Source organism: Myotis daubentonii, chromosome 6 (assembly GCF_963259705.1).
Source record: "Myotis daubentonii chromosome 6, mMyoDau2.1, whole genome shotgun sequence".
NCBI classification, from domain to species: domain Eukaryota; kingdom Metazoa; phylum Chordata; class Mammalia; order Chiroptera; family Vespertilionidae; genus Myotis; species Myotis daubentonii.
In genome coordinates, this window is record NC_081845.1 from 71,937,629 (window position 1) to 71,957,304 (window position 19,676).

The window sequence follows — 19,676 nt, forward strand, 5'->3', positions numbered from 1 at the left end:
TTTTCTCACTGAAAGCATTTATAAAGCCTGCCTCTTGAGGGTGCTTTAATTTTTGTTCCTGGTCTGAGATAAAAATTTTCAAGCACTTACACTTGCAGGCTACTTAAAGACTGATCTGAAATATCCAACAGGAATACTAGAAATTGCAGCACATTGAGGTTTAAGGTCTTTGGGAAATATTTAAAAGATCAGAATTACACATAATAGCTCATCTGCTTTTAGGAAAATCCTAAATGCTATCTCTGGTGATTGTTGTCATGCAGATGAAATGTATCTATGTGTAAATCCAAAATTAGAAAATCCGCATCTTTTCATCTCCTATGTGTTGGCTAAAATAAATTTCCAAAAGCAGATATTAGGGTTCTTTACATCACATCCATAGAAAACTCCTCTTCTATGCTTGTTCTTTGAAGCAGCAGATTAGAAAAGCATGTGGGGGAAGTGTCAATAGTTTCTCCTGTAACTGACATTGAATAGCGATTTTTTGACTAATTCTTTTGGAAACTGTGATATTCAATCTAAAAACATTTTGGAAATGATTTAGACATATGTAAGAATCTAAAGTGTTTTTCTTTTGTGAAATAATGATAACAATAAACAATGATGAAATGAACAGTTATATTTTTACCATTTAGTCTAAAAAAAATAGATCAACGCCCAGGAAAGCTCTTCATTGGTGGCCTAAATACAGAAACAAATGAGAAAGTCCTTGAATCTGTATTTGGCAAATATGGATGGATAGTGGAAGTACGCTTGATGAAAGATTGTGAAACGAACAAATCGAGAGGACTAAGGAAGGGAATAAAACCCCTTAACTAAGTGCCAGGCGGGTAGTTAATCACTTTAACTATGAACAATCAGGGGTAAACTACATAATTTTAGGATAATCTCCTTCAGTTACTTCCTTATAGCTTAATAGAACAATAGAGTAACCTTGGAATGGAGATAAGAAACACCCTAACCTTTGGAATAGAATGGATAGGATTAAAATCAACTGATATAAATACAGATGTAACAGGACAACAGACACACAACTTGGCTGGAGATCCTGGCTAGAGAACCTGGCTAGGCTGCTGATCAACTGAATGCTGTGTCTGAGTCATTCCTTCTTCGCCGACTCCATCCACACCTTTGGGAACCCCTGGACCTGCTGGGGTTGGACCCCAACATATAGCGCAGTAGTTCCTGCAGGTTCTCTCTTCCGTCTTCGGAGCCAGTGGCCCTCCCTGTGCTGAGCAGCTAGGAAGCCCCTGTCAGCGAGCTCGTAGGAGCTTGAAACCTTCGTCTTACCAGGAGGGAAACATGGTTGAAGCTGATATCCCAGGAAAGCTCTTCATTGGTGGCCTCAATACAGAAACAAATGAGAAAGCCCTTGAAGCTGTATTTGGCAAATATGGACGGATAGTGGAAGTACTCTTGATGAAAGATCGTGAAACCAACAAATCGAGAGGATTTGCTTTTGTCACCTTTGAAAGCCCGGCAGATGCTAAGGATGCAGCCAGAGATATGAATGGAAAGTCCTTAGATGGAAAAGCCATCAAGGTAGAACAAGCCACCAAACCATCATTTGTAACTGGTAGGCATGGACCGCCTCCACCTCTAAGAAGCAGAAGCCCTCCAGGGGGTCTTAGAGGTGGAAGAGGAGGAAGTGGAGGAACAAGGGGACCTCCCTCACGTGGAGGGCACATGGATGATGGTGGCTATTCCATGAATTTCAACATGAGTTCTTCCAGGGGACCACTTCCAGTAAAAAGAGGACCACCACTGGGAAGTGGGGGTCCTCCTGCTAAAAGATCTGCTCCTTCAGGGCCAGTTCGCAGCAGCAGTGGAATGGGAGGAAGAGCTCCTGTATCTCGTGGAAGAGATAGTTATGGAGGCCCACGTCGAAGGGAACCCCTGCCTTCCTGTAGAGATGTTTATTTGTCCCCAAGAGATGATGGATATTCTACTAAAGACAGCTACTCAAGTAGAGATTACCCAAGCTCCCGTGATACAAGAGATTATGCTTCACCACCAAGAGGCTATACTTATTGTGATTATGGTCATTCCAGTTCACGTGATGACTATCCATCAAGAGGCTATAGAGATAGAGATGGCTATGGTCATGATCATGACTATTCAGATCATCCAAGTGGTGGGTCCTACAGGGATTCATATGACAGTAATGGTAATTCACGTAGAGCTCCACCTACACGAGGGCCCCCTCCATCTTATGGTGGAAGCAGTCGCTATGATGATTACAGCAGCTCACGTGAGGGATATGGTGGAAGCCGAGACAGTTACTCAAGCAGCCGAAGTGACCTCTACTCAAGTGGTCGTGATTGGGTTGGCAGACAAGAAAGAGGGCTTCCCCTTTCTATGGAAAGGGGGTACCCTCCTCCACATGATTCCTACAGCAGTTCAAGCCGCAGAGCACCCAGGGGTGGTGGCTGTGGAGGAAGCCGATCTGATAGAGAGGGAGGCAGAAGCAGATATTAAAAACAAAACTTTGGACCAAAATCCCTGTTCAAAGAAATGAACAGAAAGTGGAACCTATTCTGTCATAACTACCCAAGGACTACTAAAAGGAAAAATTGTGTTACATTTTTTAAATTTCCTGTTAAGTTCCCCCTTCATAATTTTTATGTTCTTGAGAGGAATAAAGTAAAACATGTTTGAAAAAAAAATAGATCAATGTCCTTAATTATCTGATGTTTTCTATGTGTCTTTTCCTGATCCCCTTCTCCCTCAGAAAATACATGATCTAGGAAATTATGCCATTTCTTGCTTTCTTTTTAGCTTGGTCTATATCTCTCTCTATTATCTATCTATCTATCTATCTATCTATCTATCTATCTATCTATCTACCTATTATCTATCTATCTATCTATCTATCTATCTATCTATCTATCTATCATCTATCATCTATCTATCATCATCTATCCACTTATCTATCTACCCATCCATCCATCTAGATTCCTAAAAAGTACATTTTTTTTTGGCCAAGGTAATAAAGATATTTCTTGTATATTTTAACAAAAGTTTTAAGATTTTGCCATTCATATTTAAGTTCTCAAACTCTTGATTTTTGAGCATGACATGAGTGGAGGGACTCAGTTGTATTTTTCTCTGATTAATGTAATCAATGTATTAAGTAGTAACCTGTCCTACTTGATCCATACTGTTGGTTCTACCATATAACAAATTCCCTTAGTTGTATGTGTCTGTTTTAGTGTTTGCTATTCTATTACATGAACCTGTTTGCCTGTTTCCTGGGCTGATACCACATCACCTATGATTAATTTTTGATAGGTCAAGTCATGTTACTTTATTCTTCTTTTTCAGAAGTATCTTGTCTCTTCCATAAAAAATTTAAAATCAGCTTCCCAGGAAACACTGTGTTGGGATTTTGATTGAAATTACATTTATTCTGTTTTTTTAATGATATGTCTTCTGTTTCATAAATCTCTATGTATCTCCATATATTTCAATTTTCTTTGGTGCTTTTCAGAAGTCTTATTACTTTCCACACGAAGAGCATTTTTTGTTGTTGTTAGATTGGCTTCTTCTGAGCAGCTGCTTTCCTTTGGGTGTCTGGAATTTTGGCATGTGCCAGGCAGATGGTGCCGATACCACCGGCCCCCAGTAGAACTTTGGATACTGAGGCTCTAATGAGCTTCCCTAATGGATAAAATTTTATGCATTTTCCCACAGCTTTCAGTTGCTGAAAAAATTAAGCATGCCTGTGTGATTCCTTGTGTGATGCTTGGAAACTTGTACCTGATTTTCTGTTTTGTATCCATTCACTACAATAAATCATAGCTATAAATATGATTCTATACCGAGTCATGTGAATGTTCCTAGTGAATAACCTAGTGGGCAGGTTTTGGGGACCACTGACACGGGAAATGTCCCCTGTCCCCTTTTTGTTATATGGAAGAGTTAGTGTAATATTGGAATTATTATTATAGCATACTAAGAAGCTAGAAAAATTCCAGGACACACAGAATAGGGAAACTAAGCCAGAGAGTTAAACAGCAGTTTGCAGCCATCTAGTAAATCCTATCTTCCCTAAACCAAGGAGACTTATGAATAAATGGTTTGTACTTCTCCTCCCCAACCAGAGGGTAAATAGCTAAAATCACCCTACTCAGGGAGACAGATAACAGAAATCCAATTAGTGCTGTTTTCCAACCACACCCAAGGACAGACAAATTGAGAATAAATTTCATTTTGGTACATCAGCATAAAGCTGATGAATATTCTATTGATCAGACCCCTAAGATCTTCCCTAAATGCCCAGCCTTTAAAACCCCTGAAAATGAAGGTCCCAGTGTACTCTCTCCAGAGAGCTTGCCAGTGCTAGTCCCTTCTCCCTCTCACTCCTCCACAGGCATACATTCCCTAACCTCTAAGAGATCCCATAAGACTTGCAACTAGGGGAGAAATGGTTCTTGTTTCACTGTCCTGAGTATGTTTTTGCTGTGGCAAATAAATTCTTTTCTATACTTTGTGTCTTGATTGAAATCTTTCCCTCAAGAAGACAAGAACAGAGGTCTCCTCATCTCGTCCCTAACATTACCTGTTATTGAATGATTGATAAAATTTGCCTATAAAACTATTTGGTACAACCTTTAGAGTTATGTATTAAGTTCTTAATTTTGCAGCTAGGAAAACTGAGGCTCAGGAAGTTAAACAACTTACACAAAGTCATATTAAAGGAATTCTAGGGACAAAATTGGCAGGTTTAGGGAGTCTTAGAAATAAAGAGGGTCCATGGGAGAGGAATGCATAGATGGAGGCTTGCAGATGCCAACATGCTTATCTTACTTGTACAAAGGATAGAAAAAGGCCATAGGATAAGGGGGGAGGAAGACATATATTCACGGAGGATAAGGAAAAGTCACAGGATAATGGAAAGAAGGAAATATTTTCACAGAGAATAGGGGAATGTTGCAAGATAAGGGGGAGAGAAAGTGGGAGGCACCACGTGGGCTTTGGCCTTTGAAGCTGATACTATGTAACAAAATAATCAATGAGGAAAGCATGGGGGTCCTAAATTAATAAATGGTCCAATTAGAAAGGGTCAGGTTTAAACAAAGAACTGCAGCACATGTAAACCAGAGACAAAGGGACACAAGGCAAGATTTTTAAAAAAAAATTTGAGGGAAAGAGAGAGAGAGAGAGAGAGAGAGAGAGAGAGAGAGAGAGAGAGAGCAGGCTTTTCCCATTTGGGGGCCCCTCCCCATGGGGTCCTCTTTGGGGATACCTCTGCCCAGATGAAGTTTGTATATGCTTCCAATAAACTTCTACATTTTTATTAAAGAAATCTGTTAGTCCACAAATTTTTTCTTCATCTTCATTGGACAAGAACCCACGAGAAGAAGTCTGTATCCTGAACCCCACATTTCAGTATAATTAGTCATAATATATATATAAAAGCCTAAGCGACCATCCGACCATCTGACCATCCCATCAGCAGCTGTGACGTGCAATGACCACCACGCGGCAGATGTTCAAAGCAGGAGCTGCCGAGCTGCGGTGACTTGGCAGCTGCAGTTCTTGGGTGATGCACCCGGAACCAGGGAGGAGGGAGCCCGATTCTGAGGTGTGTCACCCGAGAACCACCCTCTCCCAATCCAGGACCCCTTGGGGGATGTCAGAGAGCCGGTTTTGGACCAATCCCCATAGGCCAGGCTGAGGGACTGCACCAGTGCATGACTCTGTGCACCGGGCCTCTAGTAAGACACAAGGTTTGAATACTGCTCTATTTGAGGCCAAAACCTATAATCTTTACCAATTTAAGTGTTCATTTACACCACAAAATTCTAATTTTATTTAATTTATTCAGTTTCCACAGTTTTTATTTTTATTTACTTTATCCAGTTTCTACAATCTTAAAAAAATAATGAAATTTAGGGTGAGCACAGTTAGTATGAAGTATTAAACTTTAATACCCTAGGATTTTGCAGCCAGGGAGAAAGTTAATAGCTCTACATAGGAAGTGTCATAATATCCTTAATCCCAGTCAACAGGTCCCTCTGCTTTCCAAAATAGCCCCTTGAAAGGAAGTTAATTTTCCAATCAAAAGGAATTAAAACACCTGTTTTGGAGCAAAGATCCATAGCTCTCTCTCAATAGTCCAGGACACAAAGATAATTCACAACTTTAATTCTAAGTTTCAGGCTCTGCAAACAGAGCGAGGCAATTCCTCAGGTAATAAGGCTAATTCTTCAACATCCCCACAGTCCATTTAAACTAATATTTGTAGAATACTATAAGCAAACCTGTGCTGTGTACAACGAGAGGAGTATGAAGATGAAGTACAGTCTGTGTACTTTAGGATATCATAGTTTAGAGAAGACAGAGATGTCAACATGTTAAAAGGAACATGGAAAGTTTACTGATAGAAATATACAGAGATCTGTAGCAGCAGAAAGAAATGGCAAAAAGAAGTTTTAAGGTTCAAGGACGAGTAGCTATTAGTAGTTACAAAAGCATGGAGAATCACATTCCAGGCATAAGAAAACTTAGAAACAAGCCTCATGATGTGGTATAATTAGAGCATAAACAGAAACTGGATCATGGCAAATGAATTCACAGCAACAGGGAAGGCTGAGTTAGGAAGGGAAATGCATATAATTGTTTTCATTGTCTTGATGCTAAAGCTAATGAAGGTTTTAAGGAGGGGAACAATATGACTTTGAATAGATGGTATTTAAAGCAGTGTAGCCAATGGATTTAGATGGGCAAGATTAAGGAGAAGGGGATTGTATAGTGTTGCATTCATATATGCACAATTGCAATCATACTCCCACTGACCTTCACTAACATGCCCTTGTACAGTGAATGGAGGAAAGAGGACAAATTAAACAAATAACAAGGAAGTAAAGTTAGTAAGATTTAGTATCAATTATTAAGGAAGGGAGGATGATGAGAATTGATTATTAAGGGAGAGAGGAAGATGAATCCAGTTTCTGACAGCCAATGAGAGGCTATGGACTGTGAAAGGAAACACCAGATGAGATGAATTTGTCTGGAGTAGAGGGAGTTGAATTTAGATGTACTCATGTGGTCTTAGAGTGTTCATTAACCACTGAGAGAAATTGTCCTAGATGCACTTGAATAAGTGAATCTGAAATAGAGGAAAAATACATTTTTGGGAACCATCAGCACCTAGGTGATGGTTAAAACAACGATAGTGGATGAGATTGAAAATGAAGAACCTGCAATTAGTTAGGAGAGAATTGTGCCAAGAACAGGATCTGGGAAGCACCAACTTTTAAGCCTTCGATTCTAAAGGATGGTGGGAGGAAGAACCCACCACAGACTAATATTTTTAAAATACACTGACTTTCCACAAATTTTCATGTGTGAATAGACACTATGTTGTATTGCTAGATCTCTGGACAGGGCTCTAAAATTGGCTAATAATAGATGCATTAAAAGTTAAATATACAAAACAACATTTCTAATTTTTATGCAGGGTATTCATAATAATAATAAAATAAACTCTGTGTACTTTTCCTCTATTTAAGTAAATGAAACTTAACCATTACTTTTTGAGATATATCTGCCCACCCTAATTCCCTTCCTCAATCTCTCCTATGCCCACAGGTAACCAATATGATGAATTTTGTGTTATTAATTTCTTGATTTCCCCATAGTTTCACTGCCTATAAATATATATTTAGATTTTTAAAATGTTTGTGAACTCATTTAATGAAATCATACTCTACTTATTGTGCTGAGCATTGGCTTCCTTCCTCTCAACATGACATTTTTGAGACTGATTGATGTTAAGATGTTCTCTATGGTACTCATTATGTCAACATACCACATTTAAAAAATATATATTTTTATTGATTCAGAGAGGAAAAAAGAGGGAGAGAGAGATAGAAATGTCAACGATGAGAGAGAATCATTGATTGGCTGCCTCCTGCATGCTCTACACTGGGGATGGAGCCTGTAACCCAGGCATATGTCCTGACTGGGAATGAACCGTGATCTTCTGGTGCATAGGTCAATGTTCAACTGCTGAGCCACACTGGCAAGGCCCTATTTTTCTATTTATTTTTGTGTTCCTGTTACTGATTCATAGGAAGTATATATTTACAAAAATAATGGAATTCTGATTTTTGGGTAGTTTTTGTATATGTTGTAAATAAGATGAAGGTGGCTATAGTCCCTTATAATGAACTAGAGTCCCGGTGCACAAAAATTTGTGCACTCGGCGGAGAGTGGGGGTCCCTCAGCCCGGCCTGTGCCCTCTCGCACTCTGGGACCCCTCGGGAGATAACGACCTGCTGGCTTAGGCCTGCTCCCGGGTGGCAGAGGACAGGCCCAATCCCTAGGTGCATCCCCTGGTCGGGCTCAGAGCAGGGCCGATTGGGGAGTTGGGGCGCCGCCCCATCATGCACAGAGCAGGGCAGATTGGGAGGTTGTGATGCCACCCTCAGTCACGCTCAGGGTAGGGCCAATTGGGGGGTTGGGGCACTGTCCCCTGTCACACTCAAGGCAGGGTCGATGGGGAGGTTGCGGCGCCACCCCCTGTCACGCACAGAGCAGGGCCAATCAGGGGGTTAGGGCGCTGCCCCCATCACACACAGAGCAGGGCCCATCAGGGGGTTGGGGCGCCGCCACTCTCATACTCAGGGCAGGGCCGATGGGGAGGTTATGGCTCTACCCTGTCACACACAGAGCAGGGCCCTTGGGAGGGGGGGGGGTTGGGGAGCTCCCCCCTATCAGGCACAGAGCAGGGCTGCTCAGGGGGTTGGGGCCCCGCCCCCTGCCACACACAGAGCCGCAGGGCGATCAGGGGGTTTGGGAGCTGCCTCCTGTCATGCTGATCCCGGTGCCGGGAGGCATATTACCCTTTTACTATATAGGGTAGAGGCCTGGTGCATGGGTGGGGACAGCTGGTTTGCCCTGAAGGGTGTCCTGGATCAGGGTGGGGGTCCCCACTGGGGTTCCTGGCCAGTCTGGGTGAGGGGCTGAGGGCTGTTTTCAGGCTGGGGGTGACTGAAGTTCCCAACCACTCCTTTTTTTCTTTTTCTTTTTTTTATTCTGGGCCAGCTTTACCTTGAGGCTTGGCTCCAGCTCTTAGGCCTCTGCGGCTGAAAGTAGGTTTCTGGCCTTTGCTTACAATGTTGCGAATCTGCTGGCTGAAGTCCAGCGGTATTTTTTACAATGTTTCTTAAACTGCCCGCTCAGAGGCCTGCAGCCGCAGGCGGGGAATATTGGTTTCCTCCAACGATCCTCCGTCACTGAGGCAAGCAAGCCTCATGTTAGTTTCAAGCTGCCTGGCTGCCGGCCGCCATCTTGGCTGACACTTAATTTGCATATCTCGCTGATTAGCCAATGAGAAGGGTAGCGTTTGTACGCCAATTACCATGTTTCTCTTTTATTAGTGTAGATAGAACTGTGGATTTTATATGTAGTTGAACTTAGTTTAATTTTTCTATATTATAAGTGATTATGTATTTTGTTTAAGAATTTTTCCCAACTGTGGAATAGATGGTTCCCTAGTGAAGAAAGTGATTGGCTCTTAAGTTGATATCAATATTATTTTCTCTAAGGTTTAAACTTTTATTTTTCATATGAATGTTAAATCCTTCTGGAATTGATATTTTTCCTAATTTTTATGTCCTAAGATGTGGCCAGATAAAACCAAAATGGCCCACTATTTTCACTACACAAACACTGTGATTGTTACACAGCTGCCTTCCTTTAATTTTTAGGACAAAAATTTTTGGATTTAATATTTAGACAGTGGAAATTCATTAATGATATTAGCAAGGAAGAGGTGTGATTAAAAAATGGAATTCTGAGAAAAAATTATTTATGATAGTTTCTATAGGGGATTAGAGAGGATAAATAAAATTGGTTAATGCAAGTAGTAGATAGGTGATGAGTTAACACGCAGCATCAGATTGTCAAACCAGACTCCCATGAATAAGAGCTTGTCCTCAGTGTCAAATTTTACTAACTAATGTCAGGGATGCAGGGAATCAAAGGGCTCAGAGAAACAGGAGGGGTCTCGGGTGTCAAGGGTGGCTTCTCAGATCCTTCCCTCTCTCCTGGAATCAATGAGGTCTCTATGTGAGGTCTATGTGATCGCTTCACACAGTAGAAGCATTTACTAGTAAGTACAAAGCATTTCCATCTTATCTTCCAGAGAGTTGTGTGGCCTTCTTGACATTCCCCAGGGAGGAATGCCTCTTAGATCCAGGGTTCCATTTACAACAGACAGCCCTTTGCCAGGGACACCCTGCCAATGATTTTCAGAGATAAAGCTTCTTCCTCCTAGCAAACATCATCTGTCTACTTAATCACAGGTCTAGTTGTTAAGGAGAGCAGACGGAACTCTGGCTTTTTTCATCCCAAACTCCCTGCATTATATTCTGCAGGAAAAGAGTGTAAATAAATTACAAGTTAACTATGTTATCTTCCTTTTTTCAGGTGGTAAAGTCTGGACTAGAAAGAAGGCAAGGTTTTTTTTTTTTAAAGAATAAATAAAAATTATTATAAACAGGATAGAGAGAAGAGAGAGAGAGAGAGAGAGAGAGAGAGAGAGAGAGAGAGAGAGAGAGAGAGAGAATGTGCCAGGTTGTTTTAAAGAAAAATGATAACTTCTCTGACAAAAATATGGAAACTTGAATGATAACTAACCTTGGAATAAACGCATGTTATGTTTTAAGCATGTTGCGTTTAAAGGGATGGGGGACAAGGAAAAAAAAAGCATTTGGAAAATAGCAAAGAAGAAAGGGCAGTGCTGGAGCTGTATATAAATAATCCGAAAATTCAAATCTCATGGATGGATTAGTTATTTGAGTAACTTGATAGAACATGGGACAGTAGAGATCAAAGGACTAAGTCTGTGACAATTATAGTTTTACTTTTATCACTGACATTTCTTTCCAATGTTAAAATTTCTCATAGATTTAGGAAAACCAGGTTACTAGAATATAAAAAATTCAGAGATTCAAAAATATGTTTTAAAAGAAGAAAAGTATCCAAAAGTAAAGAGGTTAATGAAGGGGGGACTCGAAGGAAACAATCTAATAGGTCCATTTAAAAGAAATTGCTGAAAGCCTGCATTGCAGCTGTCAGAATTATGAAAGTTTGTAACTAATAATCCAAAAATAGGCAGCTAGCACTGGGAAAGCCCATGTGTTTTTTTTCCCCCCCGTGATTTTTCAGGGTTATTCTTTTCTATGGTGTTACTTTGTTATGAATAGACAACTAAAAGAAATTGATGATATTCAAATTATTCAAATGAACATATGTTCTTGTATTTAGTGGACTGAATGGTGGCCTGCCAAAAGATGGCCATGTCCCAATCTCTAGAAATTGTGATTATTACTTCATATGATACTAGAGGCCCGGTGCATGGATTCGTGCACCTGTGGGGTCCCTCAGCCTGGCCTGTGCCCTCTCGCAATCTGGGACCCCTCGGGGGATGCCAAACTGCTGGTTTTGGCCTGATCCCCACAGGCCAGGCTGACGGACCCCACCGGTGCACGAATCTGTGCACCGGGCCGCTAGTATGCATATAAGATCTTTAGTTAATCTCTTCCCATCCTCCCCCCTCCACCCTTCCCCCTGAGATTCATCAGTTTGTTCCATGTTTCCATGCTTGTGAATTGAGCATATGCCCCCTGGTGGCCAGTGCATGTCATATCTACTGGTTGAATGGTTGAACAGTTGTTGGGTTGCTAAGGCTTTTATACATATACTAGATGCCCGGTGTACAAAAATTTGTGCACTCGGCGGGGGGGGGGGGGGTCCCTCAGCCAGGCCTGTGCCCTCTCGCATTCTGGGACCCCTTGGGAGATAACGACCTGCTGGCTTAGGCCGGCTCCCAGGTGGCAGAGGGCAGGCCCAATCCGTAGGTGCAGCCCCTGGTTGGGCTCAGAGCAGGGCCAATTGGGGAGTTGGGGCGCCGCCCCCTGTCATGCACAGAGCAGGGTGGATTGGGAGGTTGCGATGCCACCCTCAGTCACGCTCAGGGTAGGGGCGATTGGGGGGTTGGGGCACTGCCCCCTGTCATACTCAAGGCAGAGTCGATGGGGAGGTTGTGGTGCCATCCCCTGTCACACACAGAGCAGGGCCTATCAGGGGGTTGGGGAGCTCCCCCCGTCACGCACAGAGCAGGGCCTATCAGAGGGTTGGGGAGCTCCCCCCTGTCATGCACAGAGCAGGGCCTATCAGGGGGTTGGGGAGCTCCCCCCGTCACGCACAGAGCAGGGCCTATCAGAGGGTTGGGGAGCTCCCCCCTGTCACGCACAGAGCAGGGTCAATCAGGGGGTTGAGGAGCTCCCCCCTGTCACTCACAGAGTAGGGCCGATAGGGGAGTTGGCACACCGCCCCCTGTCACACACAGAGCAGGGTGGATCAGGGTATTGGGGCGCCGCCCTCTATCACCCACAGAGCAGGGCCAATCAGGGGGTTGGGGCACCTTCCCCTGTCATGAACATAGCAGGGCGGATAGGGAGGTTGTGGCCCCACCCTCTGTCACACACAGAGCCGCAGTGAGATCAGGGGGTTTGGGCGCTGTCCCCTGTCACGCTGATCCTGGTGCCGGGAGGCCTCGTGGCTCCGCTGATCCCGGTGCTGGGAGGCATATTACCCTTTTACTATATAGAATAGAGGCCTGGTGCATGGGTGGGGGCCGGCTGGTTTGCCCTGAAGGGTGTCCTGGATCAGGGTGGGGGTCCCCACTGGGGTGCCTGGCCAGCCTGGATGAGGGGATGATGGCTGTTTGCAGCTGGTCACACACCCTTCAGGGTGGGGGTCCCCACTGGGGTGCCTGGCCAGTCTGGGTGAGCTGCTGAGGGCTGTTTTCAGGCTGGGACTGAAGCTCCCAACTGCTCCTTTTTTTCTTTTTTCTTTTTTTTATTCTGGGCCAGCTTTAGCTCTGAGGCTCCAGCTCTTAGGCCTCCGCTCCTGAAAGCAGGTATCTGGTTTGTTTTGGTTCTCAAAACTCTTTATCAACTCCAGCTCTGAGATCCCAGCTGGCTGAAAGCTGGTTTCTGGAGTTTTGTTTAGCATCTGTATTTGTTACAATGTTTGAAACTGCAGGCTCTGAGGCCTGCAGCCGCAGGCGGGGAACGTTGGATTCCTCCATCACTGAAGCAAGCAAGCCTCATGTTAGTTTCAAGCTGCCTGGCTGTGGCCGCCATCTTGGCTGACAGTTAATTTGCATATTGCCCTGATTAGCCAATGGGAAGGGTAGCAGTCGTACACCAATTACCATGTTTCTCTTTTATTAGTGTAGATATAGATAAGAGTGAATATTACCTTACATGACAAAAGATATTAAGTTAAGCACCTTGAGACAAGTTTATCCTGGATTATCCGGGTATGCACTAAATCTAATGATGAGTCCTTATAAGAGTGAGGCAGAGCCATAGCCAGTTTGGCTCAGTGGATAGAGCGTTGGCCTGAGGACTGAAGGGTCCCGGGTTCAATTCAAGTCAAGGGCATGTACCTTGGTTGCGGGCACATCCCCAGTGGGAGGTGTGCAGGAGGCAGCTGGTCGATGTTTCTCTCTCATCGATGTTTCTAGCTCTCTCTCTCTCTCCCTTCCTCTCTGTAAAAAGTTAATAAAATATATTAAAAATAAAGAGTGAGGCAGAGGGAGATTTAACATCAGGAGAAGAGGAGTAAATGTGACCCTGGAGGCAGAAATTAAGAGATTACAGTGATGTGGCCACAAGTCAAGAAATGCTGACAACAACCAGTAACTAAAAGGGACAAAGAACAAGTTCCCTCCTGAGCCTTCAGAGGGCATGCAGCTCCACTGACATCTTATTTTAAAAATTCTGGCCTCCAGACTGTGGGAATAAATTTCTGTTGCTTTAAGCTATTTCATTTCCGGTAACTTGTTAAAGAAGCCTTCCTCATTTATACACCATATAAATAAACATGTTTTCTTTAAGTGGAAATAGATGTGTAATATAAAAATGGAGATGACAAATATGTCATTTGGCTGGTCTCTAAGAATTCTTTCCTTTTTTTTTAGAGTTGGATTCTTTTCCCCATTGTAGGTCTAGCTAAAGTAGGGGTGCTGCACAGAGAACTTGGTCTTTTATACCACTGAAAAGAGGATGAAGAAGTCGATAGGTCTTAGAGAAATAAGCTGTCAGTATGAATGTTCTGAATTTTCCTTATGGAATTTTCAGAGACAAAAATGATATTTGAGGAAGAGTATTTTCTAATTTCATGTCCAGAGACAGTAGACGAACATGAAGTTGAGCCATGTCATGGTGATTTTATTAGGTAGTGGCCTGAGTCTAACAGAGATGGTGAGGAGTGAAGAGAGCACACAGTTTGTAATGAGTGGTAAGAAGGAATGGAGCCGAAACTGGTTTGGTTCAGTTGATAGAGCGTCGGCCTGCGGACTGAAAGGTCCCAGGTTTGATTCCGGTCAAGGGCATGTACCTGGGTTGCGGGCACATCCCCAGTGGGGGATGTGCAGGAGGCGGCTGATCGATGTTTCTCTCTCATCGATGTTTCTGACTATCTCTCTCCCTTCCTCCCTGTAAAAAAATCAATAAAATATATTTAAAAAAAAAAAAGAAGGAATGGAAAAGTGGAACGCTACACCTATGGCAATGTTTATCTACCTCTTTTGGAGAAGGGGAGGGAAGTTCATCACTCTACATATTGCTGTTCTCCTTTTTCAAGGTTTAACCACTTCAAATCATTGGCTTGATATAGTCATCCTTATTGGGTTAGGTAATATTTCACTCCTTCTGGATTGGTATTCCACTAAGCTTAACTAACCTGAGAGTAAAAATATCTGTAATTTCATGGAAAAGACAATTGGTTATTTTGTTCAACTCAGTAAAACGATCGATTTGGTAGATGTAGATGCCTGTGTAGATGCTGCTGTGAGCAGCAAGAGGCAGAAGAGACTCTTTTGCGGCATGATGGCATTTTCATTATCGGCTGGATAAACACACTGAAAGCTTTTCCTTGCTACAGAGAAGTTATAATGGCCCATGTGTTAAAGCGTACTTATTTGCTGTAAAGAGGCATTTGTGGTTGATTAAACATGTCAGCTTCATTTTTGCATTTAATCAAAGGCAGGGGCCATTTATTACTTTGAATACTCCACTACCCAGACATTAGCCCTTGACTAATCTACACTACTTAATTGAAGAACATTTCAGGTGCAACCAATTATAATAGAACATGTTTTATTCCTAGAGTCCACTTCAAAAACTTCTTAATATATGAGCCTTAATAAAAACTTCTGTCCATCCAGGAAGGTCATGCTGTATTTAATTTGGATAATCAACGTGCAGCCAGCTAGCCTGTAAAACTAACATTCAGTGCAACCTGAATCATCGAGTCCTTCCGATGTCCACAAGTGCTCTCTGCCTTTTGTGTTCCCTAAAACTGTACACGCACAATTCTTCTGGAGATTTCAGGCAGTAGAAAAGTGCATTTGGCAGTACATTTTGTTGTTCTCAAAAAGCAGAAGCAGTCCCGTGTCATTTTTAATGCTGTAAAATGGAGGTGATTTCTTCAAATTGAAGCTGTGAAATCTTTTAACTTCTGCATTTACTACGCCCTTTCTTTAAAGTTTTACTTTCTACCATTTTTTAAAACCTCTTTATTGAGGTACGATCAACTTACAAATTCCGTACATACGTAATGTATAAAACTTGCTGAATGTGGAGATAAGTGTATGTTTGTGAAACCACCATCATAATATATGCCATAAAAATATCTATCACATTCAAAACTTTTCTTCCACCTTCTTAACTATTAGTTATTATTATTAATTATGCGTATATGCAATAAGAGCACTTAACTCAAAATATGCCCTCTTACAAAATTTCTACACTAATAAAAGAGAAAAATGGTAATTGGCGTACGACGATACCCTTTTCATTGGCTAATCAGGGCTATATGCAAATTAACTGCCAACTATGATTGGCAGTTAACTGCCAACAAGATGGCGGTTAATTTGCATATGTAGTCACAATGCAGGGAGGCGAAAGGGAAAGCAGGAAGAAGCCCCCTGCCACTGACAGTGATCGGAAACCCAGGGCGGAGCTAAGAGCTGGGGGGCAGGGCAAAGGCGGCCCTGGGGCCGCCTTTGCCCTTCCCCCCAGCCATGATCTGAGAATCAGGCGCCTTTGCCACCCTGGCCAGTGATAGCAGGAAGTAGGGGTGGAGCCAGCGATGGGAGCTGGGCACGGTAAAAGCTGGCAGTCCCGGGAGCTAGAGGTCCCTTGCCTGGGCCTAAAGCGGAGCCCAGGATCGCGGGGCCGCTGCAGCTGCGGGTCCCCCCTGCCCGAGCCGGACGCCTCAGTCAGAGGCATTAGGCCTGGGCAGGGGCGGAGCCTGCAACCGCGGGGAGCTGGGGGTCCCCTGCCCAGGCCTGACACCTCTGCCGGAGGCCTCAGGCCTGGTCAAGGGGCTGATCCAGTGATTGGTGATCGGAGGGCGATGAGGGTCAACTCCTCTGGCCGAGGCATCAGGCCTAGGCGGGGGGCGGAGCCGGGGATTGGGGGGATATGATGGTCCCCTTGCCCAGGCCTGAAGCCTGGGTCAGAGGCGTCAGGCTTGGGCGGGGGGTGGAGAAGCGATCAGAGGGAGATGGGGGTCCCCTGCCCAGGCATGATTCCTGGGCCAGAGGCCTCAGGCCTGGGCGGGGGCCAGAGCCAGTGATCGGGGGGAGATGGGGGTCCCCTGTCCAAGCCGGACACCTCTGGCGGAGGCGTCAGGCCTGGGCAAGGGGCCGATCAGGTGATCAGAGGGTGATGGGGGTCTACGCCTCTGGCTGAGGCATCAGGCCTGGGCAAGGGGCCGATCCTGCGATTGGAGGGTGATGGGGGTCAACGCCTGAGGGCTCCCAGTATGTGAGAGGGAGCAGGCTGGGCTGAGGGACACTCCCCCCCCCCCAGTGCACGAATTTCGTGCACCGGGCCCCTAGTTAAGTATATAATACAATATTGCTCACCATATGCACGATGCTGTACAATAGATCTCTAGGACTATTTATCTTGACTAACTGAAACTTTTGTACCCTTGACTGATATCTCCCCATTTTCCCCACTCCCAGCCCCTGGAAACTAACATTCTACTCTCTGCATCTACGAATTTTCTATTTTAGATTTCTCACATAAGTGGTATCCTGTGTCTGGCTTATTTCATTTAGCATAATGTCCTCCAGGTTCGTCTACATCCTTGCCAATGGCAGGATTTCCTTATTTTTTGGAGGCTATTGTATGTATATATTACATTCCTTTATTTATCTGTCTGTCGATGGATTTTAGGTTACTTCCATGTCTTAGCTGTAGTGAATTATGCTGCAAAAAACATGGGAGTGCAGATCCTGACTTTAATACCTTTAGATATATATCCCAAAATGGGATTGCTGGACCATAGGGGTAGTTCTATTTTTAAATTTTTTTTTTGCGGACCATCCATATCAGTTTGTAGTGTCCAATGGTTTATTTTTCTTCACAACCTCCTTATCACTTATCTTTATTTTTTAAATCTTAGTTTTTTAAAAATAATAGCCATTCTAATTGGCGTGAGGCGATATCTCATTGTGGTATGTTTGTATTTTCCTGGTAATTGATTAGTGATATTGAATACCTTTATACAGTACTAGTATATACCTGTTGGCCATTTGTATGTTTTCTTTTGGAGAAATTCTATTCAGGTCCTTTGTCCATTAAAAAATTAAAATTGAGTTATTTGTCTTACTGTTATTGACTTGCAGGAGTTTCCTGTATATTTGGGATATTAACACTATCAGATATATAGTTTGAAAATCTTATGATTTTTTTTTATTCTGTAGGTTGTCTTTTCATTTTGTGGATAGTTTCATTTGCAGTACAAAAACTTTTTAGTTTGATGTAGTCCCACTTGTTTATTTTTGCTTTTATTGTCTTGGCATTTTGCATCATCTCCAAAATATCATCACGAAGACCAATGTCAAAGAGTTTAATGACTATTTTTTTTCTGGCTTTATGGTTTCAGATTTTATGTTTAAGTCTTCAATTCACTTGAGTTGATTTTTGTGTATGTCATAAGATAGAGATCCAATTTCATCTTTTTGTGATGTGGGTATCTAGTTTTCTCAACATCATTTCTTGAAGAGACTATCCATTCTTTATTTTGTATTATTGGCAACTTTGTTTAAGATCAGTTGATTATAGATGCATGGTTTTATTTCTGGGCTCTCTATTCTCTTCTATTGGTCTATATGTCTGTTTTTATGACAGTATCATATTGTTTTGATTGCTGTAACTTTGTAACAGTTATTGTGGTTTCATAGGAGTTAAGGATTTTTTTTCTAATTCTGTAAAAAATATCTTTGGAGTTTTGATAAGGGTTACTTTGAATCCGTTGATCACTTTGGGTAATATGGACATTATCTTATATTCAGCTCTTGAAACAAATTGAATTCATGTTAAATTTTGATCATCCAGAAATAGCAGGTAGCCTTTAGAGGCTAAGAGGAATTACTATAATTCAATATTCTTAAGTTCTAAATTAAAACATGTTGATGCTGTTTATTCTATAGTAGGTTCATATCTGGGATTATGCCAAGGCAAGTTTATGACTCTTTACAAACCTCTAACATTTTCCCTCTCTCATTTGAACTAAAGACTGACTGCAGTATGTCAGTAGCTGATACTGTTGTTTTCTTGTCTAGAACCAACCCTTTTATTTCCATACGAATAGAAACATCTTTTTAATTAGGTGGCATGTGTATTGTGCCAAAGGCTGAAACATGGTATGTCTATGTCAATCATGATAATTCTCCCTTTTCCATGCTTGGTTTCTAGGTGTGGAAATGCAACTTGATTTATGGTGAAAAAGATTTAAAAACAAGGCTGATAAGAAGATGTATTAGGTAACTTTTGCTGCATAACAAGCCTCTCCCAAACCTAGTCATTTAAAACATCAGTGATTTATTTAGCTCGTGATTCTGTGGATTGGCTGGGTGGTTCTTCTGGTCCAGGCAGGCTCCACTGATCTGTCCTCAGCTTGCTCTCTGGTAGGTGGGCAGTGAGCAGGTGGTTGTATGATCCAGGATGACCATACTCTCATTGTAGAGTTGGCAATCAATTAGTCAGGGCAAAAGGAATAATTGACTAGGCCCAATGTCTTCATCAATCATCAGATTGGGGCTGGCTTTAAAAATATATATATAATGTATTGATTTCAGAGAGGAAGGGGGGTGTAGATAGAAACACCAATGATGAGAGAGAATCATTGCCTGGCCACCTCCTGCTAGCCCTTGACTGGAATCAAACCCAGGACCCTGCAGTCTGCAGGCTGATGCTCTATCCACTAAGCAAAACTGGCTAGGGCTGGAGGCAGGCTTTTTCACATGGTGATTGAAATATATAAAAAACAAAAAGTAGAAATGTGCAAGGTTTTATTGACATTTTGAAACTCCCACAACATAACTTTTGTGCACTCTGCTGACTAAATCAAGTCACAAATAGCACATACTTGAGGACTGGAATAATAAAATCCACCTCTTAAGAGGAGGAACTGCAAAGAATTGTGGCCATTTTTACCATCTACCACAGGGAGCTTCTGGGACGATTTTTCTCTCCGGATTGAGAGTTGCTCAGGTAAACAAACCCACCTGTATTCCATGTAGCCTTTTCCTTCTTGCTTTCAATAACGTCTTAGGCCTTGATGTTTGGAGC

At 42.7% G+C, this 19,676-nt stretch overlaps 1 protein-coding gene across 1 annotated transcript; it reads left to right on the top strand.

Annotated features, from left to right (window-relative positions):
- Positions 1–1,075: 1,075 nt before the first annotated feature.
- On the top strand, positions 1,076–2,652 carry LOC132236515 (RNA-binding motif protein, X chromosome-like). The gene has a single exon (XM_059699642.1). It carries the CDS (start codon positions 1,303–1,305, stop codon positions 2,476–2,478), a length of 1,176 nt encoding a protein of 391 aa, XP_059555625.1. The 5' UTR covers positions 1,076–1,302; the 3' UTR covers positions 2,479–2,652.
- Positions 2,653–19,676: the final 17,024 nt, after the last annotated feature.